At 49.8% G+C, this 24,931-nt stretch overlaps 1 protein-coding gene across 7 annotated transcripts; it reads left to right on the top strand.

Moving 5' to 3' along the window:
- On the top strand, nucleotides 1–24,931 carry sun1b (Sad1 and UNC84 domain containing 1b). Of its 7 annotated transcripts, none has more exons than XM_067232651.1 (24): nucleotides 1–223; nucleotides 2,777–2,871; nucleotides 12,640–12,843; nucleotides 13,242–13,447; nucleotides 13,835–13,861; nucleotides 14,085–14,360; nucleotides 14,837–14,971; nucleotides 15,683–15,808; nucleotides 16,354–16,434; nucleotides 17,325–17,435; nucleotides 17,669–17,788; nucleotides 18,128–18,221; nucleotides 18,640–18,698; nucleotides 19,043–19,227; nucleotides 19,376–19,654; nucleotides 19,842–19,934; nucleotides 20,160–20,377; nucleotides 20,639–20,783; nucleotides 21,493–21,834; nucleotides 21,955–22,039; nucleotides 22,463–22,578; nucleotides 22,725–22,892; nucleotides 23,006–23,098; nucleotides 23,424–24,931. In XM_067232651.1, the coding sequence occupies exons 2-24, from the start codon at nucleotides 2,789–2,791 to the stop codon at nucleotides 23,538–23,540; spliced, it is 3,363 nt and encodes a 1,120-aa protein (XP_067088752.1). In that variant the 5' UTR covers nucleotides 1–223; nucleotides 2,777–2,788; the 3' UTR covers nucleotides 23,541–24,931. The 7 variants fall into 7 exon arrangements, with proteins under 7 accessions (XP_067088752.1, XP_067088751.1, XP_067088750.1 ...); XM_067232650.1 differs by lacking the exon at nucleotides 1–223 and adding an exon at nucleotides 2,052–2,237 and having other exon boundaries at nucleotides 20,181–20,377; XM_067232649.1 differs by lacking the exon at nucleotides 1–223 and adding an exon at nucleotides 2,052–2,237.

Here is a 24,931-nt window from a genome sequence, read left to right as displayed (position 1 = left end):
GATCGGGTTTCGGATAGTCGAGCACCCACCTACCGTTTAATGCTTTGAGGAGTTGCGTCGAGATGCGATCAGAAATTCGCGCATCTTCCAAGACAGCAATGTGTGGATCTTGTTCCTCTGGATTACGCTCATAAAGAATAATAAATAGATGGACTATTTTCATACTGGCAAGTGGGCGATTCTCGTGCTATTATCCCCATAATACCCCTGAATATTCCTGAATGTTAGTAAGAACTTATGTGAATTTTAGTGCCTTTAATTCTATTCATTTGTCCTTGTTAGCTAAGCTCCTTTACACAGAACGCAGTTTTGACAGCAGAAACCTTGGGCCCTAGTCAATAATTCATATATTTGCAACGTTGTTAGCTGTACTAAACTATAACAATTTCTGTTAAAATATGGTATATTGTCTAACTAAGTATCTTTATAATGAAATTCGAATCCAATCGACTACAGCGCAGCCGTTTCAACACAGACGTCGATATTATTGCGCTGGTAGTTGACTGCTTGGTCTATTACGCTCTAAAATTAGTGTACTGTAAGGCAATAGGAGACTAACGGAGCTTCAGGACCTTTAATATTGGGCCAAATACACGCCGTTTTAATTGTGACGGTCATAAACACAGCGAGAGCCTGTCTATTGCATGCTTTGCGCAATATACTCTGTTCTGCCAAAGGAGCCAGCGAGACAAAGTAAACATGCATGTGTTGGGAAATGGCTTTGAGGGAAAGCTCTCCCTAGCTGTAGCACATGATTGTGTTTATGGGACTAGGTATGAGTGCGTGTGTAAGAAAGCACCTGTAAGTGAGAGTCAGTTGATGCCTGATCTGTCTTAGTTCAGTCTGTCTCCCGAGTATTTAAGGTTCATAGGTGCTGCTCTTTCTGGGGTTTAAATGGGTTAAGCCAGGGAAGATTACATGTCAAAGCAAAACATCCAAGGGGGCCATTTTGCTGATCATTTGTTATAGTTGTGGCTGCTGTTAAAACAGAAAATCAGTTCTCAACTATCTACAGTTTCAATTAGGCCTAGCCTATATAGTTGGGTGGACTTTATATAAAGCTTATCTGTTTTACCTTACTGGAAAGTCAAACAGCCACACTGAATCCTGGATGATCGCCTGCTTCAGCAGCCATTCCAACCAAATAATCCAGCCAGGCAGAATTCATTTGCTCCAAATGCTTTTCATTCCTGTTTGTTCATCCTGCTTTTTGGATTTAAGGTTTGAGTAGATTTGAATGATTCAATCCCAATTAATGCCTCACAGATTTGAAAGGGTGGTTTGGAGAAAGCCATCTGTTCTTGTAGTGTTCCTTCCTGTGGTCTAAGTCATTGAAGGTAAAGCAGGGAATTCTAGAATCATGTGCACAATTGAGAGGTAACTGCAGTTATGTTCATTTGAGTCTCACCACTACTGCTTTGGTTTTCATTTGTATCAGAGTATTTTAATGGCTGCCTTGGGCCCTGAGGCTGCAAACAGGTTGATGATGCATCTCCCCCTGGCCCTCTGTCTTGATTCATAAACGGGGTGGGACCTTTCAGGTATGCTTTAGTTTACATACAAAACTAGCCTACTTCCACTGAACTTCTTCTTTACAACCCAATCGTTTTTATGTAAAATGTTTGTTTAGTGTGTCGTGTAAAATGGTCTGAAAATGTAGGATCAAACCATGTGCCATCTGACCATGGGAGTCAGATGGCTGAGCGGTTAGGGAGTCGGGCTATTAATCAGAAGGTTGTTGGTTCGATTCCCGGCCGTGCAAAATGACGTTGTGTCCTTGGGCAAGGCACTTCACCCTAATTGCCTCGGGGAGAATGTCCCTGTACATACTGTAAGTCGCTCTGGATAAGTGCGTCTGCTAAATGACGAAATGTAAATGTAATGTGCTAAATTCAAACTGCTGAGAAAAGCCTCCACTAGCTGTCGAACCTCACTCTGGCCAGGTGTGTCCTACCTGCTGTCTAACTCAAGCCCCACCTCTGAATGTTGCTCAACTTGCTCCAGAGAGCTTCTTACTTGTCAGTCAGTCAGCCATAGACTTCGTGCCTAGAGAAGGGTGTCGTCTTGGAGAGAAAGCCTCATTATTGTCTCCAGCCTTCCCCATCTCCAGTCTCCACCAGGCGTGGACAGCTCCCAGCTGCTGTTCTATAGAGGCAGAGAAGAGACGCTTCATTCATTGCGGGCCGTCCGTCCAGAACGCTCGTCATCGAACAGCAATTGGCAGAATGCAGAAGGAGGTCGGCCAAGTCTCTTCCGCGCAACTTAGGCCAGCGGAGCGGTAGTATTGTGTTCTAGAGAAGGGCAACGTGCAAAAACTGGTCTCATTATGTTCCCTGTTTGTCTGGGCTCTGCTTCCCTGATCAGAGCAGCAGCTGCTGGCTGTGGAGCAGAGCCAGGGGATGGAGTTTTAACTGGATTGTAACGACGCAGAGATTGTGTTGACTGGAGAGTTGATAGTCTGAAGATAGGCTAATTGAAGTGGAGAGGTGCTTGTTTGTGTCATCAAATAACTTCATAACTTGCGGGATGGTGGATCGATAGAATAGTGCCATTCTGATAGAATGCCGGGAATATTTTCGAATTCTCAACCTCTATTGTCGGGAGACAGGCTGAACAGTATTGGTGTGTGTGTGTGTTTGTGTGTGAGTGTGTGAGAGAGTGAATGTAGGTTTGTCCTGCATGCCTTTGCGAGTGTGTGAGCGTAATCCCTAGCCGTTCATCTCCATAACCTAAAGAGCCCTTTCTCCCCCCCCCTCCCTTGCGCCTTGACTCGCAGTCTGAACGAAGAATGACCATGGATTTTTCCCGCCTGCACACATACACACCTCCCCAGTGTGCTCCGGAGAACACAGGATATACCTACTCTCTCAGGTGAGACCGCGGGGCAGCGGGCTGCAGCTCAACCATTTTTGGCTACCTAGATAAATATGCAAGGAAAAGGATGTGACTGAATAACAAGTGGCATTGTGTCCTCCAGATTTGATCTCACCTCAAAGTGTATTACTCTGACCTGTAATTGAGCTAAATTTGTTAAAATATGTTTTTTTTTGTATTCACTAGTTATTACCACCCCTAGAAATTCAAATGAACAAATAATAAAATTTAAAATTATACTCTAAATTCTAATTGAGATATTAATAATGTTCATCTGAGCTAGGAACTAAGTTGTAGGTTAATGAAGGACATCCTGTTCATCATACAGGGACCAGAATCATAGTAATCAGGCTGACCATCAGCCAGCAAGGACCATCCACTGTTGTAAATACTGAATAGATCAGAATTGACCTTGAATTATGCTGTGGTAGAATCCCACATATGGCTTCTGTTAACTGTTCTTGAACTCTGAGTGTTGGATGTTCCCCAGATTTTCAAGATGGCATCATGTGCAGTCACTACAGTGAAAACTCTTCCCTCCTCTCTCAAGATAGCTATTGTTTTCTGTGTCTTGGAGTCTTAATGTGAAAAGACTGTCGCTATTAAATCTTACCAGTCTTCAATTGTTGATGACCAGTGTTTCTGCCAGCGAGATCGCTTTTCTCACATTTTGCAGCAGGGGGGTGGGGAAATGAAAGGGTTCAGGTCAGATAAACTCACCATTGTGATGCAACTACATTAGAAGAGAGAAAGGGCTGCAGTCTAAATATTTACCATGCAAATACTCCCCTGAACTCTTTTACATAGTTATTGTCCTTATGTTGATCCTCTGGAGTCTGCATTAATGCATTCCAGCCTTGGCTGCCTGAACAGAAACCTCACTGTGGTTGTGGTTTTGATGACTCAGTCTCACAACCGCGATCGTGACTAAATGTGTTTCAGAGTAAACAAACTGGAAAACGAGCTGCGCTCAGACATCTCAGTGTTGCTAGTGTAAAGGTGATTACTGCCGCTCCACGCCCAATTCTCCTATTCACTGTTTAGAAAGGAAACCTACAGTTGCATAGTCTGTGTATGTCTGAGAATAATGAGTTCACTTGGTCTTGGCTGAATGCTGTCGCGGTACTCTCATTAAAATAAACATTTCATAGTGAACATCTAATTATCACCCGCCCTTCCCCATTGGCCTCCACACATTCTGTGGAAGACAGTGGTTTCAGGCGTGGCTACTGGTGGTGGAATGTTGTAGTTTTTTTTCTGGCCACATTTTGACACATCAGATTTGACGAGGGTTGTGAAAGGCATGTTAGTGAACATTTCAAGGTGAAATAACTATAGGTAATAGGCTAGACCTGTAGAGGAACAAGATGTAGAATGAGCTAAGTTTGTGCGACCTTTAAGGTGCATCCAACTAGCAATTAAGTTGAAAATGAGAGTAAAAGTCCTTAGGCATGTTCTAACAAACCACTCCTCATCGCCGTGTCTGTACCTTGCCAGTAAAAAGAAAATGGCTAGTAGCCTCATTCCAGTGGTGAAGATCTTTCTCTCCCTCAATCCAATGTTCAGGCGTAGAACACAGGCTGTCTTTCTATGCCCGTGTCATGACAAGCACATGACATTTACATGAATCCCCTCAAGGTACATGTGGCATGTCAGATCTTATAGATGGACGAGTCAGTAGAAGTGGATTTGCATATAGTGCCTAAGGTATCTAATCTGTAATGTGGCAGTGAAGATATCAAATGAATGTTAAAGGCAGAATAGATGTTTTGAGAACCTTGCATTTTTAGCTCGAGTTTGAAAGGATTCAAATCAAAATATCCCACCCTCTCCTTTAAAAGCCACTCCTCCAAAGCACATGAACTCTCTGCCTGACTACTCCCGTGAGGTTGATTGACAAGTAGCCCGTCCAATCATTGCATTCGATCCGAATGCCATTCAATCATTAGTGCTGGTCCGACCTTAATGATTGGTCATGTTTATTAGAGTCCTGTGATGCCCACAGATATCGGAATGATTTCATTTTACTGTCAAACCTTTAAGATGTATTGGTTGCTATCAGGATGTGAAGTTTATTTCAACAAATTCACAGTAATTCATAGAAAGTTAGGTTGTATTTTGGCGGTCTGATTTTGTTCATTTTTTTAAATAAAGTCTATAGTCAAAAGACCAATGTCACTTTGAGTCTTGTTGACAATATACTGAAGTAGGTAAACCAACAGAGGGTCACTCCTATTCCCCTAAATGGCAGGGCAGTCTGACTAAACTGGCAGTCTGACAGTTAAAATCATTAATTTCTCTGAAATATCAGCGTAGGCCTATATCAGAGAGAAATGGCGGGTTATATTTGGACTAAATGCCATTGTATGTGTGTGTGTGTTTGTGTGTGGCCTTTACTGAGTGGGAGAGGGCACTGCTGAAAGGGACAGGGTCAGGTGACTGAAGCCGTTGGCCCATCTGTTGTCACATCTCAACAGGCCAGTGACAAGTTAGACAGAGGCCAGAGAGAGAGAGCGAGAGCGAGAGAGAGAGAGTCATATAAAGCCCTAGAACTCTCAAGGAGAATGTGACTGCTTTGGCTAGACTTTCAAGCCCTCCACATTCTAGCCCCACCAACCAACTGTATAAACGAATCCCTGTGTAAAGACCAGCGTAACAAACCTCATCGTCATTAATCTGAAAGGGCAACAGTCTCATTGAAGGATTTACAACCGCAGACAAGACCGGCTAATGTATGGGGTGGTCTCCCTGTATTCTCTCTGCCAGGCAGACACTATCTGGGTGAAGGGCATTGATCTACCTCTCTCAGTGAGGGATTCCAGTAGTCTCCTGGAGAGAAGCAAGGGCCGAGCCTGTTTCCCCCCATAGCCTGACCTCACCGTGTGTGGTAAGGAGATACAGCATGTCCCCTAGGCTAGGACCCGACTTGAGATTCCTTTGCTGTGCCAGTGGGTTCACGCCAAGTTAACCAAGGTGTCGCAACAAACCAGATGCCTCTGTTTGGATACTGTTTTTAAGCCCCCCCCCCCTCCAGTCAGGCTTGATAGCTGCACTGCTCACTGATACATTGTTGAGAAGGGACAGGCAGACATGCTAGCAAGGAAATGGTTTCAACTGAGGGAGTTCTGCATCCATGTCATGCCCTGACCAGACTTTGTCCCTATATGAATTAAAGTATGTGCTTTAATTAGATAAAGAAACAAAGTCTAACACACACACACACACACACACACACACACACACACACACACACACACACACACACACACACACACACAGAGAAACAACCTTTTCAAAAGTTCCAGCCAAGGATACTAGTAGTCACGGTTGAACTAACAGTAGACAGACACTAACTTTTGAGGGATACCCATTGTGTTTTAGAGTGTGTGTTGTGTGTGCCACCCTGTGTATGTGTGTATGGCAGCAGCGGTGGGCCCCTTCATATTTTATGACCCGTCAGTGTCTAAGTGGGTCAGTGGGGCCTCAGGTCAAGTTATCTCTGGTGTAGGGACAGTTGAACCAGGGATAGTAGTAATAGTACTACAGGGACAATGCCAAAGCAGCCTTGGGGATTGGGCTGGGAGGGTGACAGGCTCCTCTAGGTGAGAGGTTAGAAGGAAAGGAGTAAGAAAAGATTCAAGTAGCTAACAGGTGTGGATACAAGCAGGACAGGGTCTTCATCTCCATGTTTTTAGCTTTGTTTGTTTTGTTAAAGGACCAGGAAGGAGAACCGTATCCTCACTGTGGAAGGGGTGGGGTTTGACGTGAGGTCTTCGTAACACACAGGTGCGCTTCCTGCACCTGTGTCCCACTGGGTGTCCCGAGATACGTTTCTGTAGCATTTCTTTCCGGAACGCTCCGTGGCAAAAGACTTAACAGAGGGGTTGGCGTGTTTGGTTGAGCGAGAGCCAGTTTGACAGTTGTTGTTTCACACTGGCTCGCACAGTTGTTGGGACATCTGGTGTGTGTGTGTCTGTGAGTGTGAGGGAGAGTGGAAGAGACTGTTTGTGTGGCGGTGTGTATGAAGCAGCATAGCCAGTCCTTTGTGAATCCACCACTGGTTAAGCAGAGAATGACGGCAGCAGTTGCAGGATGAAGGTGTGGGGAGTCACACCCTCTCTCGAACTATCCTTCTCCTCAGAACACACACCAAATATCAGGCCTTAGAGCAGGGGTGTCAAACCCTGGTCCTCAGGGACTGCTGTCCTGTGTGGTTTAGATGTTTCCCTTCTCCAACACACCTGATTCAAATGAATGGGTTGTTATCAAGCTCTGTGGAAGCCAGATAACGACCATTCATTTGAATCAGGTGTGCTGGATAAAACGTGAATCAGGTGTGCTGGATAAAACGTACAGGACAGCGGCCCCTGAGGACCAGGATTTGACACCGCTGCCTTATGCTGGCGACACACCACAGGATAATCGGGCCGATTTACCCCCTTCCGACTATCCTAGGTAATGTCCCGATTATCTTGATGGTTCTACAGATTATCTTATCAGATTTTCCCTTGGTGTGAGGTGTGTTAAGAGTGACCAAACCTGCTCGGAAGATCGCGGAGCCACCCCGATCGCGGATCAGAACTCCTGATGTGTGGGGGGAGCAAAACGGTTAAGTCTAGGATTTTTTCCCCCCCATGTTTGTGGTCTCTCACATTTTGAAAATCTTAAAAGATTACAAAAATCATTTAGTGTGTACCCAGCATTAGAGGGTCCTTGTGTCCTGTTGGAATTTTGTTCTGTTGGAAGTGGGAGGGGCTCGTTCTCTTCCCCTCTCTCTTTCACACTCTCTGCCTCTCTAACACACACACACACACTGGCAGGCCAGAAGGCTGTTTAGAGTCGCTTCCATGGCAACTGCAGCAACATGAAACGGCTTCCTCAGAAAGACTGAGGGAAGAGACTCCACATGGTGTAAGAGAGAGGGAGGGAGAGAGAGAAAGAGAGAGAGAGAGAAAGAAGTGCTTCTGTAGGCGGGAAAAGAGGGGGCGGGCCGGAGCAATCTTAATCACTTTGCAAATAAAGAGCACCCGGAGAGAACAGCTCGATGCAGAGAAAGCCAAGCATTTCTGCCTTCAACTCCTTGACTCCTAGGCATCTAGAGTCCTACGTTCCTTGACTCCTAGGCACCTAGGCCCGCTCCCAGCCCAGTGTTAAAAATAGCCCCTCAGGGGAACAGGAGCTGCCTGCCCTGTAATGGTTTTAGGAAGCAGGAGGGTGGGGCCTGTGTGTGTGTCTGCTTATGCATGTGTGTGTTTGTTTGTGTAGTACCGTTCTGCTGACCTCTGGGCCCCTCCAGTACAAAGCTTGTAAAAACCATCTGATTTCAGTAAATACTGAGTGGGGGTGGTGGGGGGCGTGGGGTGGAGGTGGGGGTGTAAACAGCAGAGCCCCAGAGACAGTCTGTCTAGGACACGGCCTTCTAGATGAAGAGAAGCCTGCGTTAGGATCTTGATTTTGGCACTGCGTATTTGCCTTGTGATGGTCATCGTTCCTGTTTCCTGTTGCACTGCATGTAGGCCTGTGTTATTTACATCCATTTAAACTCCGTCAGCCGAAAGCCAATAAGCTACCAGGGAATCCAATGTAAATATGAAATGTGTCAAGGAGACGTAGAGCTATGTAACACCCCTTGTTTTTAAAAAGCAGAGCTTTGACAAGCTGTTGGTTGCTTTTCCCCAGAGAACATCTCCCTGTAAATCGTGTGTTTAAATACTTGTTTAACATACTGGACAGTGGAGGCTGAGATTTATAGACCATGTGATTTGTAATCTGTCTGAGCTGTGTGTGTGTGTGTGGTGTGTGTGGTGTAGACAGTAGGCCAATAAGGAATCAGTCTTATGACCCGCCTGTTGCAGGAACTCTCAGAATGTGTGTGTGTGTGAATGTGTGTTTATATTTTTTGCATGGCCTCACCTCTCTCAGGAAGTGACATAGCATAATTCGATTCTGCAAATATTCGTTCTGCTCAATTTCTCTGGCGGATGTTCAGACAAGTCCTCGCTTTAAACCGTCGAATAGACTCCCCCGGCAGTCATGTCATTACTCGTGACATTGCTTACTGGTGACATTCTCATCCATACCCTCCCAGTGTTGCCACATTGAAACTGCGCCTCGACCTTTGAGAAGATGGCATCGAATGAAAATGGGACACCCCTCTACACATGGTAGAGCCCTCCCTGGGCATCGCTTTAGGAGAGCAGAGAACTGGCTGTGCCCATGGGGGCGTGGGAGGACTGGGCAGCAGGGATAGCACTGTTGTATAAGAGGCAGCTGAGAGGGAGAGCCCAGCTCGAGAGACTTACTGTGTGTGTGTGCGCACAGTAGGCTATCGAGCTATTTCTTTGGATTGTGTGTGTGTGTGTGTGTGTGTTAGCGTGCAGTCATTTGCTAGCTATTTCTCTGAACTATGTGTGTGTGTCCAGGCTATTTATACTGCTGGTGAGGGGGAGGCGTAGGAGAGACGGAGATACCAGCCGATCGATAGGCAGAGTGGCAGGCCGAAACCAAGTGAGACAAGTGTTTGCAAGAACCGATGTTACTCCCTCTCAGGCTGGTGGGCCTGCTACGTCGATGCATGCTTGGAGAGAGCGTGAGAGTGTCCAACTCAAGTGTCGTAACGCGTGGGAGTCTGTGAGAGAGAGAGGGAGCGATGGCCTTGTACGGTGCAGCGCAGCATGTTCGACCCAGGTGTTTGACAGCTGCAGCGTCGGAATGATGAGCTATAGTGCGTCTAGTGTAAATATCCCTGGTGGAAGTGTGGTAGGGAGGCCTGTTTTCTTGCATCCGTCTACCTTGTCCTGTAAGGCTGCAGGCCCCGGCTGTGGTGTTATTCCTCTACGGTGGGGCCCACTAGACGAATGTGTGTGTGTGTGCGTGTGCGTGAGCGGAGTATGTCGCCGGATAAACACTGCGTCGTTTCCTGCAGAAGGGGTCACGGCATGCTAGTTCAGCGTGTGCTACGTGTGCGAGCAACACCTGCCACCTCAGTCATTACAAGGGTCTGGGCAAGGATGTGTTTGCTCAGTGTCATGTGCCGCGTGCGAAGAGGCAGGCTGTAATGAAGGCTGAGCTCTCATAATGTCGCCCGGACCTGGTCTATTCAGGTTCCAACCTGTCTCTGCTCGCCAGGCTCGAGGCGGGGGGATTTGAGTCCCCGAACATGCCGACTCGGCGTTCACAGAGCACATTCCCTAATGGCTCATATTTCAACTTTGTATGTCTGCTGTCGTGGCTCTGGGCTAACTAGTCTCAATGTACATTCTGCTGACTCAGCAGCCCTCAGTGATGGCGGGCAGACTACGAAGATGGAGAGTTATTTTGAAGGCGCTGCGTTGGATTGGCCTCACTGTTGGCATGGAGGGGATGAATGAGCACACCTGAGTATTTGACGAGCTGTGATGATGTCGTTGTGAATAGCCCAGAACCAGTGATCATGGCTCAGATCTAGCTCCTCCCCCCTCCTCTCCCTAACCGCCCGCACCCCGAGGATGCCCGTGTGTCGTCCCCCCCCCCCCCCCCCGTCCCCCCGTCAGCCCTGCTGCCCTGGCACGGCTCCTAGACGGACTAGGAGGATTTCCAGGGAGTAGACAGACAAGTGGTGAACAACACCGGAGAGACACAGACCTGGGGAGTGAGAGCTAATGCAAGGTGATCAGGTGCCAAGGCTTGGTGGGAGCACACACATCTAAATCTGGCACAGCCCCTTGCGTTGACAGCACACACATACACACACACACACAGACGTGCAGGCAGGGCGGTAGCAGGAGGGGAGCTGGCTATGTGTGTAGGGGAGCCAGGTGGATCAGCCGGCACCAGGAAGGAGGAGGAGGAGGAGGAAAGCCCATAATTGGCTCGAGGTGGGATGTTGTAATCCTGAGGGCTTTGTGGTCAGCAGGAGGGCCACAGGGCAAGCACAGAGGCACACACCGACTCACACACACTCCAAAGCTCTCTCTCTCTCTCTCTCTCTCTCTCTCTCTCTCTCTCTCTCTCTCTCTCTCTCTCTCTCTCTCTCTCTCTCTCTCTCTCTCTCTCTCTCTCTCTCTCTCTCTCTCTCTCTCTCTCTCTCTCTCACACTCACACACTCACTCACTCACTCACACACACTCAAGCTGTCTCTCGCACATAAACTTAAACACCCTCAAGCTCTCTTGTCACCCATAAACAGTAAACACATGCACACGCTCAAGCTCTCTCTCGCACACACGCACTCTTTGTCACACACATATACACACACACACACACACACACACACACACACACACATACCCTCAAGCGCTCTCTCACGCACAGTTCCATGCACACTTTCTCTTCTTTCACATTCTGAAACTCTCCCAGCAGGCTAGAGAGCAGTCGCAGCCCTGCACCCTGTGTAGGCGGGGCTGGCAGCGACTAAGCACAGCTGACCCAGGGTGTTTCAATCTCTCCAGTGTTTCTCCACTGCGTGTCATTGACCGCATCGACAATCGACTGTCCCCAGGCCACTCCCTGTCCTCCCAGGCCGAACACGACTGTGTGTTGGGTACCTCAGTTTGATTGGTGCATTGAGGACGGACCCCTCCCTCCCCACTCATAACAGGAAGTTGGAGGCAGGCCTCCGGCTGGTGATAAGATACGTTTCTCTTCCTGGTTTGGCCTGCCCCACTCGTCGCCATGTCTGTCTCCCCATGTGTTCATCTGAGGACTTCTAGGACTTAGCCCAGAGGCCAAAAGTCGAGGAGAAGAGACCGCGCCTGACGTGGGACGACTTCCAAGTCTGTTGAGTGTGCATCTAACCCCTAAGGGCTTTGTTCTGTTAAAGTGTGTGTGTGTGTGTGTGTGTGTGTACGAAGAGTGGTGATAGGTTACGGGGAGTGTGTGTGGTAAATGCGATGGGGGTTCCTGCTTTCCCTGATGTGTTCCCAGTACGGGGGAGTGGCAGGCCTGAGTCATGAGTCAGAGTTGTGTGTTTGCTCAACACAAAGTGTCAGTGTCAACATTTTTGTCCGTCCCGTATTCTGTCTCTACGTTTGCTGGCTTGAATCGTTTGCCATCAGGGTAATGGCCAGCTGACTAACTCCACGTTAGAATGTATCTTTAGAATGTGGGCCTCTGTTTCAGTAGCAGCCTTCGTGTGTCTATTCCTCTGTTTTTTTGTTTTGTTCTATGGGTTGAGTGACTCATTTCCTGCCAGGCCCAACAACACACAGCCTGTCCCTCTTTCTCTCACACCCTCTCTCTCTCACACCCTCTCTCTCTCACACCCTCTCTCTCTCTCTCTCTCTTCTCTCTCTCCTCTCTCTCTCTCTCTCTCTCTCTCTCTCTCTCTGTCTTTTCTCCTCCCTTCCTCCCTCCTCCCCAGAGGAAACGCTGTTTTTAGTACAGTTTGCCGCCAAAACTGCTTTCTCTGCTCCTGTCTCCATGTTATGGCCCGAATGGTGACTCACAACATTTAAGCTTTTGTTATTTACGTTCCGGCTGGAGTACCTACTGTATGTTCCTGACTAGATTCCTGTTCAGCACGGTAGTAGTAATGGCTCTCTGCTCTAATGAGACTGCAGTAGGTGATGAGAGCTTCTGGGCCGGTGATTCAGTGACAGTCCACATCCGTTCACCACATGCCTTTTTCTCTCTTCTCCTCCCTCTCTCCCCCACTTTTTTTGTATCTCTCTTGCCTCTGTCCCTCATCCTACCCACCTCCTTCCTGTCCCCCCCCCCCTCTCTCTCTCTCTCTCTCTCTCTCTCTCTCTCTCTCTCTCTCTCTCGTTCTGGCTCTCCCTCCCACAGCTCCAGCTACTCGACGGCAGCGCTCGAGTTTGAGCAGCAGCATCACATCGCTCCCGTCTTCGACTCTCCCAGGATGTCGCGGCGCAGCCTGCGTCTGCAGACCACCGGCGGTCTCTATGGCAACGACAGCCTGGCCACCGACTTCTCCGCCAACCACAGCTCGGTGACCTACAGCACCGGAGGGTCCGGTCGGAGAGAGGCACGGTAAGACCGTGCGCGCCGGGCGCAAACCCACCCACTCACACTCACACACATAAATACAAACACGCACACATAAATACATACATACTCTCACACACACAAACACACACTTAAATACATACATACACACAACCACACACACACAAATAAATACACACATACTCTCACACACACACACACACACACTCTGAAATACTGATATATTGTTTCAGTGCATACTAAGATGCTGGGGTTTGTCTTAAAAGGAAAACTACCGTAGTTGCACTTTTTGTAAAGAATAGTTTTTTGAGATATCAATGCAAACACAAACACAACACCAAACAAAGTCACATGTTGATGTCAATGGAGATGTCAGCATGGTCCTCAGTCCCCCCCCCCCCCCCTGGGTTCCTCCGCTCTAGGACGGTGAGGAGCAGGAAGCAGCAGTCGCTCTCCCAGACCCTCACAGAGACGCCGAGCAGGACCCTGTCCTTCTCCACCACCACCACGCCTGCCAGCGGGCCCACGGCCAGCAACGCCTGCCTGCTCTCCTCCGCCCTGGATCAGTCCAGCCTACGCCAGCACGCCACCACCACCAGCACCTCTGCTACCACTGAGGGATACTGGGGTCAGTACTGGGCCTGGCCCTGCTGCAGGGGCACGTTTCAAGGGAGATGCTAATCCCGAAGATACGCAATGACGTTGCATTGTAGAATAAGGGTGTATAGATATCGTAATTGCTGTCTGGATTGCGGTCGTGATTGTAGCTTTGTAAGTAGATCACTGTGCATTGTGGGGTGTATGCTTGATGTGTGACACAGGGATGTATAATTCAGGTATAGGATTAATAAAATGGCAATGGGGTTGGGAAAGTGTGTAATCTGTATATCTAATCCCATTGATGTGCTACCTTGGAGATTAACCGCATTGATCTGTGACATCATGTCATTGATGTATTGGTGTGATTAATTCATGAACTGCTGTAGACTGACTGAGACTTATCTGTTCTATGTAGATGCAAATAAGGAGGCCATTCTCAAAGGTGAGTTTGGATTTGGATTTATCTGTAAGGCATTATATGGGCAAGGTTTTTTGTCCATAAACCTTTTTATAAATAAACCTCTTATGATTAAGTTTTGAAAAATTAAAATTTTACTTGATAAATTGACCGAATATTCATATTTTGTAGTCATTTTGTTAAAAAATCTTTTTCTTTGTATTGTGTGTGTGTATATTTATGTGTGTGTGTATGCATGTCCACCCAGAGAGGAGATCTAGGGCGGAGCACGTCTCCTCAAAGGTCAACGGCGACCTCCACAGCGCCGCTTCGCACACCCACACGGCGCACGTCAACGGCTACATCTGCAACGACTGCTCCATCCACTCTGACAGGAAAGAGGTCCTCACCACTCACACCGCCGCCGCCACCTCCTCCTCCTCCTCCGCTCAGGCTGCCGCCTCCAGCGCTGCCGCCCTCTCATCTTCATCCTCCTCCTCCTCAACCATCTACTCCTGGGATAAGAGTCGGAGGAACAAGACAGGTGAGACCAGACTCTATCTACATTTACATTTAGTCATTTAGCAGACGCTCTTATCCAGAGCGACTTACAGTAAGGTCATTCCCCCGAGGCAAGTAGGGTGAAGTGCCTTGCCCAAGGACACAACGTCATTTAGCCTAGCGGGGAATCGAACCGGCAACCTTCTGATTACTAGCCCGATTCCCTAACCGCTCAGCCATCTGACTCCCTTTCCGCACCAACCCGGGGCTCAGACGGTCATCCACCGCTCCTTTACTATTCTACCGAATGTTTCTGTGTCACTGAAGCGTTAGCCACAAAGACCCATGGCTGTCTTTGTAAACATGTCAAACTGACCAGCGGGCCACCCTGCTGTCGTCTGTGTGTCAGTGCATCTGTTATGTGACTGATATTACAGTCGCCGTCTCTGGTCTTCACGGCACAGGTCACGGTTCCCTCTCATGTCGTTTGTCTGACTGCTCACCGTGTCTCCCTCCCAGGGGCGCTAGCGTCCGTGTCTGGCGCCTGTGTGCGCCTCGCCAGACGGGCCCTGGCCCCCGCCGTCTCCCTGGTGACCCTCCTCTTCCAGAACCTTCTCTGGCTGGCCTCCAAGGCCGTCAGTCCGCCAGGAAAAGGTAGACAGGAAGATTCTGCCCTCACTTTCTCTGAAAGGAGACTCCTTTTGTCTCCCTCCGATCTTCATCCATCTCTCGTGACCCTGTTCGTCTGACTGGGTCTTGGTTTTCCTTGGGAAGGCCGTAGAGCTGTAAGACAAATATGTATAAATTATATATACATTTGTCTTATTCTACTTCAACATTCAGTTTTGATGTGTTCTTTCTTCCTTCCAGTGCATCACTTCATATGACATATCTGGAGAGCTCCTCACCTTTCCTTTCCTCCATTCTGTCTCCAGCCTGTTTGTCTATCTGTCTGTCTGTCTGTCTGTCTGTCTGTCTGTCTGTTCTCTGTTCTGTCACAGGATGGCCCGCTGACTGTCCTCCCTCTCCACGTCCTTTGTGCTGTCATTCTTCCTTCATCGCTCATCTCGGATGCACAGACTCAATCTTCTCCTCTAAGCTCTCCTCCACACACCTGTCTTTCCAGCCCCCCGAAATGGGATGTTTTCATCTCCCCTCGCTCTCTTTCATGCCCTACCTTTTTTCCCCACTCCGTCTGAGATTGTCATTCCTTTCGCTCCGTGCTCCAAATTGTACTCGCCTCTACTCCCCAGCCTTCAGAATGTGATGTGAACTACTTTTTTGTTGTTGTGTGGGTGCCGTTTTGGGGTCCCCAGCGCTCGCCCTCTCCCCAGCCTGAACCGCGAGCGTGTGGTGTGTCACCAGGTTTGATGGCGTCGGTGTGCGACTCAGCCAGGCGAGCAGTGTCTTCCAGCGTGGCTGGCCTGTGGTTGGTCAAGCAGAGCACCCTCCACAGGATGGGCTACAGAGCTAACGGCTACGAAGGCAAAGGTACCTGCAAGCGGCCGGGGTCAGGGGTCAACCGTTCTGACCGGCCCCTCGTGTGTCCCCCCCTCAGTCCTTCTGTGGAACTTTTTTTGGGGGGGTTGCTTGTCTTCAAAATCAATTCAATTTCTCTCCAGCTTTTTTCCCCTTGTGTTTCTCTGTCGTCGTATGCAGTCGTCTGGGATTGAAAACATCCGTGTGAAAGGATGTTTGAACAGCAGTGCGGAAGGCACCTTTACTCCTTGTGTGTCTGTTTGAACTGTTTAGAGTTTGTATAGAACTGTCTCCTCCCGGCTCTTCATCTCCATATTCTTCGAGTGAAAGACCGACACAACTATTCAAACTTGCCCCCCACTTTCACTCATATTCTCCTCCTTCTAATTGTCTCGTTTTGTACATTATGATTGTTGTCCTCCTCTGTCTGTTCGTCACCTGGGTGACATCATGCAAACAGCTCTGATTCCAACCCGTGTGAGAACTCTTGTCAATCAGTCCACGCCGCATGACGTCGTGATTTGGCTTGTAAATTCATGTAAATGTTCCTGTTCCAGCTCACTCCAGCTACTGTGGGAGCATGAATGTGAAAGACATGGTGACAGGAGACGGACACCTCGGTCTGAACGGCTCCCTTTGTAAGTCCTCCACGCGCACACACACACACACACTCACGCTCAAACCCACAAAGCCTCTTAGACCTTTCGATCAAATCCCCTACACAGAGAGACGGACACAAAGTGAATGCCATGTGTGCCCCCCCCCCCCGTGTGGACCAGTACACAAGGTCTGTGTGGACTAGTTAGCTGTCTGCCTCCCATGACTAGCTAGTGGTCCAGTCAAGTGACTCTGCACTTGTTTATATCGGCTAGTCATTGTGAAAGCGAAAGAGGAGAAATTAAGGGTTTCGTTTGAAATATTTCCATGGAACAGTCCCAGGCTCCGGAAAGTTCCAGCTGTCCCTGTCACGCCCACCCAGGGTGAATGAGGTGACCCTGGTGTCAGAGATGACTAATGGCCATGAGCAGCATTCAAAATGTGTCAAGCAGGAGACCCTGAGAACAAGGGACTGCTGTGTCACATGAACACCAGCAGGAGGGAGGGGGGAAAGATTGAGGGGGGGGGGGGGGGGGGGGGGGGATAGAAAGAGGGAGGGTGGGAGGAGCGTCTCCAAATATTTACACACACACACAGCTGTGCAGCCTAGCCTTTGGTCCGTGACTTTTTACACTGTCAAACTAGTGACTTTCCAGTTATTCAAACACACGATAACACGACACAATGTTAAATATGCATGATTCAGTGCTGTGTCATTCTTATGGTTTATGTCACATTCCCCATTTTTTGGTTCTGACTTACTGAGTTGCTTCACCATTGCCTAATTTGCGTTGTCATCGTAAACCATGTTGCCTTTTCTGAAGTCATCCATAAACTCATCCTTTGCGTTGTGTTTGTTATCATTTCTCCCCCCATCCATTCATCCATCCATCCATCCATCCATCCATCCATCCTGGGGAACGTTCCGCAGGTGACGACTGCAAAGGGAAGCAGCACCTGGAGACACACACTGTGGTCCACACACACACCTCCAGGGCCCGCCGCCTGGTGGGGGCGCTGTGGAGCCTCCTAGCTTACACAGGTTAACACACTTCTGTCCTCTCCACTGAGCCCCTGTACGGAGGTGCCAGCACTGCTGCCAACGTCACGAGTTACCGCACAGCCATGCGTCTATATGCAGTTAAACTGGGGGCCTTTTAGGAATTAAACACGTTGTTATTTTAAGTGTACACATTTCTTTTTATCTAGAGTTCTGTCAGAATTTCATTGGTAACAATATGTGTGTGTGTGTCTCCATCCCTCTCTCTACCCCAGGCTACTGTCTGCTGCAGCCTGGCTACTGGATGTTGAGGGCGGGCAGGGTGGCGGGGTCCGGGGTGGCAGGCCTGGCCCAGAAGCTGCTCTCAGTGCTGTGGATGATCCTGGCTGCTCCAGGTTAGCATACAGACAACCCCTCACCCAGGGCTCACCTCTCTGTCTCTCGCTCTCTCTAGCTCTCTCTCTCTTTCTAGCTCTCTCTCTCTATCTCTCTCTTTCTCTCTCTCTAGCTCTCTCTCTGTCTCTCTCTCTCTCTAGCTCTCTCTCTCTAGCTCTCTCTCTAGCTCTCTCTCTCTCTCTCTAGCTCTCTCTCTCTCTCTCTCTAGCTCTCTCTCTCTCAGTCTCTCTCTATCTCTCTCTCTTTGTTGTTTACTCTCACCTGTAGCTTTTTTCTTCTTCTCCCTGTTGTGACTTTTTTTTTAATGGTCATCTTTTCTCTCCTTCTCTCCGGTCCAGGGAAGGCAGGCAGAGGAGTGCTGTGGTGTGTGGGGACAGGATGGTACCAGCTGGTGTCTCTCATGTCTCTCCTGAACGTCTTCATCCTGACACGGTGAGACACACACACACACATATACACACACACACGCAGGCAGATCCCTACACTGCTGCGCTGGCAGTCTGTGGTTTTAGTCCAGGATTAGTTTAGGCTTTGGGTTATTTGATTGCATTTGTTGAGATTTCACGGCAGCCTATTAAATTCACATCAGTGACCTCAGGTTGTGTTGAATTAGTGTTTGCAGTCTGACATTGGTCATAACTTCAGACGATGAGGGGCCAAGTTATGACCGGACTTATTTATATGCCACGCGCACGAGGGACGCGCTGAGTGAATTATTTACTTGAACCTTTTCAATTTTGCATCTGGATTCAATTATTTAGCTTTGCCTCATCTGGGGACCCAAAGGTTACTGGGTCTGGTCTGTTTGCGTCTTGTCTCAAGGAGTGCATTGTGTGTGTCTGTGTCCCAGGTGCCTGCCTAAACTATGGAAACTGCTCCTGTTCCTCTTGCCCCTCTTGCTGATCCTGGGTGAGTGAGTTTTCCTCAAACATACACACACACACACACAGAGATACATCAGACACATGGCAGTGGAGTTTCTAACCAGCACATGTCCCCAGTGTATGATCCAAATCCAGTCCCAGATTCAGGTCACATCTCTGGGCTCCTAGAGACAGCATCTGCCCCTTCTATGGATCTGCTCTCCTTTCCTCACGCACATACACACCCACACACACACACACTTTCACATGCTAAAGGCACACACATCAGGCGAGCGACATCTACGCAGTCAGCTATCCACACATCCCCTCTACCTGCAGAACTCCACTCCACGTGAAATGAAACCCCAAACTGTTTAATCTTGTCCTCAGCTCTGTGGTTCTGGGGTCCGTCCAGTGCCACCCTCCTCTCCCTCCTGCCGGCCTTCAACCTGACCTCCCCCCTCACCTACCTGGCCAGCCTGGTCCCTGCCTCCGTCGCCGTCTCCACCCCCCCATCCCCCGCCGCCGTCGTGCCCCTGGAGAAGTCCGCCGCGGCCTCCACCCCCCAGGCACAGGTGAGAGCCAGAGAGTGCGCGTGGCCGTGTGAACATTTGCACGTTCAACTTCACCGATTTTTAGCTTTTGTTTTTTGTTTTTACCAACTCTCTTCCGCTACACTCACCCCCCTCCGCTCCCCCTTCCCTCTCTCCCTCCCCCGTCCAGCCGGCCCTCCCCTCAGCTGCGGTGGTCAGCGGCGTGGACCTGGAGCGCCTGGAGCGCGTGGAGCGCCGCCTGGCCGTGCTGTGGGAGCAGGTCCAGCAGGGCGACCAGGAGCAGGAGCGTCGCCACGGGGACGCCCTGGGCCTATACCAGGGCCTGAGGCTGCAGCTGGAGAGCCGCACCGACCGGGACGGCCTGGGCCTCTGGGTCTCCGGCCTGCTGGAGGACAGGCTGGCCGCGCTCCGTGGAGAGCTGGAGCAGGAGGGCAGCCACAGGACACAGGTGGGGGTCCTGGGGAGGGGGGAGAGGGGTGGAGGCGTAGAGGGGAGGTGGGGGGCTGTCGCCCGTACCGCTGGCTGTGCTGTGCATTCACTTTGAATGGGTCTGATGGGTGCAGATACTGATCGGTGACACCTGTCTCTCTCTCTCTCTCTGTCTCTCCCCCTATTTCCTCCCTCTCTCTCTCCAGTCTGAGGAGCAGCAGAGGGAGCGACAGCAGAGTCAGGAAGCCAGGCTGGCAGAGCTGGAGGTGCTGCTGCAGCAGCTGGCTGTTAAGACCCAGGTACAAGACACTACTGTACACGAACACTATTATATACACCACTACACTACTACATACTTCACCACTGTATACTGCACTGCTTAACATTGCTGTACACGACACTACTATATACTGCACTACTCTACACTACTGTACACGGCTATACTGTGTAGTACACTACACCACTGTAGAGAACTGTAACAGTCCACGTGTTTCCTGGAGCTCATGGTCCTGTGTTCCTGCCAGGGGGTGCAGCAGAGGCAGCAGGAGGAGCAGCAGAGGCAGCAGGAGGAGCAGCAGAGGCAGCAGGAGGAGCAGCAGAGGCAGCAGGAGGACCAGCAGAGGCAGCAGGAGCAGCAGCAGAGGCAGCAGGAAGAGGAGGAGCTGAGGGAGAAGGAGAGGGCCTCCCTGGCCTCCACAGCACCCCCGGCCCCAGCCCCGGCACCTGCCCCAGCTCCTATCAGGTGGGTGCACTGATGCTAAGCTAACAGGCTCTCTGAACTGTGGGTATCCTTCAAAAGGTTCACAGTTCCATGAGGGAAAAAATGGTGTATGTACGTGAAAAAGGAAAGCTTGTGAGAGACGAGCGAGGTGTCTTCTAAAAGAAAAGGGAGAAAAAAAGTGATGTGACAGAAGGTCGAATTGGAGGGAAAAATACTTTTCGGGAACGTTCTTCAAGGGAACGTTCTTCAAGTGGCTGTTTGTAAGCCCTCTCTCTCCCTCAGTGTGGGCGTGGAGCAGAAGGCCCACGATGCCCTGCTGGCAGAGGTGCAGCGGCTGGAGGCGGAGCTGGGGCGGGTGCGGCAGGACCTGCAGGGGGTGATGGGATGCCAGGGCAAGTGTGAGCAGCTGGACACACTGCAGGGCACGGTGAGACACGACCAACTGTTTACATCCTTGTGAGGAAACACTTTAGATTCAGGTGCTTGTAATAAGCGTAAATAGGTAATAAAGCCCTAGTAAGTTATTAAGTCTTATTAACACATATTAAAGTTAATAAGCATCTTATAAAGGTTACATTTGAACTAATGCGAGCTTGTGACAAGCAACTGGATCTAAAGTGTTACCCTATGTGCATGGATAAGAGACAACATTTACATTTACATTTATTCATTTAGCAGACGCTTTTATCCAAAGCGACTTCCAAGAGAGAGCACTTTGCACTTTTACAAAGTGCATAGGTCACTGATCATAACAACAAGATAGCCACAAAAACATTGCGAGTAGCCAAAACATGAAGCACACATTATGAACAACCAAAGTAAGTGCCAAAGGGAAGAGCCATAAGAGCATGTAGTTAAACAAGTTACAATTAAACAACATGAACCGCTATAAGTGAGATTTACATGAATAGTATTTGTCATACATTTACTTTGAAATGAACAGATGTCACAATCTGTGACAATCTTTAATCACAGCGTCACACAGTTGTTGCACTGTCTACCAGTTGAATCTACCACTGCACTTTCTGTGCTAATTCTTTCAAACAGAATCCTAATTGCCCCTCATCGACATCTCTCTCTCTCTCTCTCTCTCTCTCTCTCTCTCTCTCTGCTCTCTCTCTCTCTCTCACCTCAAGGTGTCTGCCCAGGTGACAGCTCAGGTGTCGGCCCAAGTCAAGAAGGAGCTCCTGGCTCTGTTCTACCCCGGAGGCCAGGCCCAGGGAGAGGTGCCCGAGGCCCTGCTGGCCTGGCTGTCAGAGCGCTACGTGCGCGGGGCCGACCTGCAGGCCTCGCTCGCCTCCCTGGAGCTGGGCATCCTGAGAGACGTGGCCCTGCAGCTGGAGCAGAGCCGGGCCCAGGCGCTAAGCGAGGCCCAGGCTCTGACGGAGGCCCAGGCCCAGGCCCAGATCCACACCATCACCCAGACGGTCACCCAGAGTGTCCAGCACTCCGCCGCCGGAGAGGGCCTGTCTGAGGAGGTATGCTGCCACTGACCACCATGGCACACTTTAAAGAAGCTTTTCTTTCAAACATGTCTCTTGGACTAACCCATACTTTCATTTAAGAATGCCCTAACTTGTTTAACTTTGACTCCCCAGCAAGTGCAGCTGATTGTGCAGAATGCACTCAAACTCTACTCCCAGGATCGAACAGGCCTGGTGGACTACGCCCTGGAGTCTGGAGGTTAGAAGGCCACACTATGTACCCCACTTTAAAACAGCCTTCCCCTTCTCTTCTAAAGTGCATCAGTGTACTGACTGAGAGCTAATGCTAATGTAGACCTGTTAGCCCCAGCACTGACAGGGAAGTCGAGAGGAATTTCCAGGTAGTCAGAGCTTAGGATTTGATTTCATTAACTCCACGAGAGGAGAACCAGGATCAGTTGTGCTTTTTGGATAAGACGTGTTAGACTGCCCTAACTCCTGATCTCGGATCAGCACTCGAACTCGGCGAGGCTAATTGCACAACCCTAACCCTGTGTACGAGCTAGAGCTACGGGGGTTCAGCCCACAGCCTAGGCTACATAGATCACAACAGATACCAACTGGGTGTGTCTGTTTGCGTGCGTTTGCTTGTGTGCTTATGCGCGTGTGTTTGCGTGTCCAGGCGGCAGCATCCTCAGCACACGCTGCTCTGAGACCTACGAGACGAAGACAGCCCTCATGAGCCTGTTCGGCCTGCCGCTCTGGTACTTCTCCCAGTCGCCACGCGTGGTCATCCAGGTGAGCCCCGCCCGCCCTCACACCCTCCGCATCACCCCGGGGCGTGGGAATCCCCCCCCCCAAAACATACAGGCTGGCCTGACAATCTCACCGCTGTTGGTGGCTGGTCGTTCTGACGTGTTGTCCTCTCCGTCCTCCCACACCAGCCTGATGTGTACCCAGGGAACTGCTGGGCGTTCAAGGGCTCCCAGGGCTACCTGGTGATCCGTCTGTCCCTCAAGGTCCTGCCCACAGCCTTCTGCCTGGAGCACATCCCCAAGGCCCTGTCCCCCACCGGCCACATCAGCAGCGCCCCACGCAACTTCACCGTCTATGTAAGACACACCACACACACACACACACACGATTTATTCTCTCACTTAAGATGCACACACTGTGTACCCATTCCCAGGAATATATCTTCAATCTCTTTTTCGTGTGCGTGTAGGGTCTGGATGATGAGTACCAGGAGGAGGGGAAGCTGCTGGGACAGTACACCTACCAGGATGACGGGGACTCACTGCAGACCTTCCCAGTCATGGTAAACACACACTCTCACCTACTAGGGAGTCAGGTGGCTGAGCGGTGAGGGAGTCGGGCTAGTAATCTAAAGGTTGCCAGTTCGATTCCCGGCCAAATGACGTTGTGTCCTTGGGCAAGGCACTTAACCCTACTTGCCTCAGGGAGAATGTCCCTGTACTTACTGTACAGTCGCTCTGGATAAGAGCGTCTGCTAAATGACTAAATGTAAATGTAAATGTACTACCACACATAGAACTACCTCGACATCTCGCACACAAAAGGGTCTCCATTATATCTCACACGCGTCGGTGATCTGAGATGTGTCCTCCATCCCCGCTCTGCAGGAGAAAAACGATAAGGCTTTCCAGATCATCGAGGTGCGGGTGCTGACTAACTGGGGCCACCCGGAATACACCTGCCTCTACCGCGTCCGGGTCCACGGAGAGCCCCGCGTCCAATGAGAAGAGGCCGCTTCGGTTTCATCCTACACAGACATATCACCCCACAGGGGCCCCTGGTATCTGCACATAACGCCACAGGACTCTTTTTTCTACAAAACCAAGGGGGCTGGGGAAAATGAAAGACATTTTTTTAATATAACTGAGGGTCTCCTGAAAATCGAGGGTGAATGTTGTTTTTATAGAATGTGTCCAGAGAGAATCATGAAAGATTTTTTTTTTACTTGGTACCGAAAGAATCACAGAATGACTAACGGAATGTCAGAGATGGAGGAGGAATGTGATCAAGAAGACTACAGTTCCCTGACCCTCTCCTTATACCCCATGGCTCTTGCACTGAAACCCTGGAGGTGTGCAGCTGACAAATCACTCCCCCCCCCCTTCAGCTTCTATAGCCTGGCGTGGAACCTTACAAAGGCAGATTGTGTTCTTTCTTTTTTTCCATCATCACTCCTCCCTCTTGTGTTTTTGTGTTTGGTTTGTGTTATCACCACGGGACGTATTTAACAGACATTTTCACAAAGCCTTGTGTGTCTCAGTTTTCATTATAAGGATCAAAGCCACAGAACTGAGGCCTATGACTCTGCTCGGGCCTACCACTCTCTCTCTCTCTCTCTCTCTCTCTCTCTGTCTCTCTCTCAATCCCTTTCTCTCTCTCTCTCGTTCTCCCTTTTTCTCTCTCTCGTTCTCCCTTTCTCTCTCTCCGTGCATCCAAAGCTACTCATCTCTGCAGCCGCGGCTGGGCCTCCACAGGGCCAAGTCCGCGTGCTAAGATCCGACACCCCACATGGAAGGACTGCTTAACCTCAGCCTGTGTGCTCAGCAACCAGGCGAATCCCCCCCCCCCCCCCCCCCCCCACGTCAGTCTGCATCCACACAGTCATTGTCACTACGCTCTGTTTTCTAGAGCCTGTCGTCACGCTGTACACGGACAGGGTGGGACTTTGAATGTGTTCTGGGGATGCTCCGCGCCTTCTCCCTGCTACAGATCCACCACAGATTCCGCGCCGCAGAATCTAAACCATGCCACGACTAGAGCATATTGATACGCCTCGGAAACTCAGCAGAAATAGGAACGAAAAGGGAGTTCCTATACTGCCTCGGGATGAATCGAAACTTGAGATGCAGGCGTCTTGTCAGCTCAACTTTTCACACGGCACCACGATTCATAAGCTGTGGGATAGGTTGGGGTTAACTGCTGCACACATCTCATGACAGAGTTCAACCCTGTAAGACTGCAGTGCACACCGCAGACTCTGGCAGCCAATGGCATGGCTCCTAAGCAGTGTAATGTCCTCCTTAGGGCTGCCTCCTTCATCCCAGATTCCCCCCCACAGGAATGTAATCTGTATATTTAATTGTTAATATTTGGACCTTAAAAAAAAAAAACTTGC

Source organism: Osmerus mordax, chromosome 3 (assembly GCF_038355195.1).
Source record: "Osmerus mordax isolate fOsmMor3 chromosome 3, fOsmMor3.pri, whole genome shotgun sequence".
In the NCBI taxonomy this organism is placed as follows: Eukaryota; Metazoa; Chordata; class Actinopteri; order Osmeriformes; family Osmeridae; genus Osmerus; species Osmerus mordax.
The sequence above is the reverse complement of the archived record's forward strand: the minus strand, read 5'-3'. Positions and strand labels throughout refer to the sequence as shown.

Bases quoted from the DNA above. Each gene is read 5' to 3' on its own strand.
- sun1b (XM_067232649.1), top strand. The intron at 20,784-21,492 runs GTGAGACACGAC...TCTCACCTCAAG, and splicing joins TGGACACACTGCAGGGCACG to GTGTCTGCCCAGGTGACAGC. The intron at 21,835-21,954 runs GTATGCTGCCAC...TTGACTCCCCAG, and splicing joins GAGAGGGCCTGTCTGAGGAG to CAAGTGCAGCTGATTGTGCA.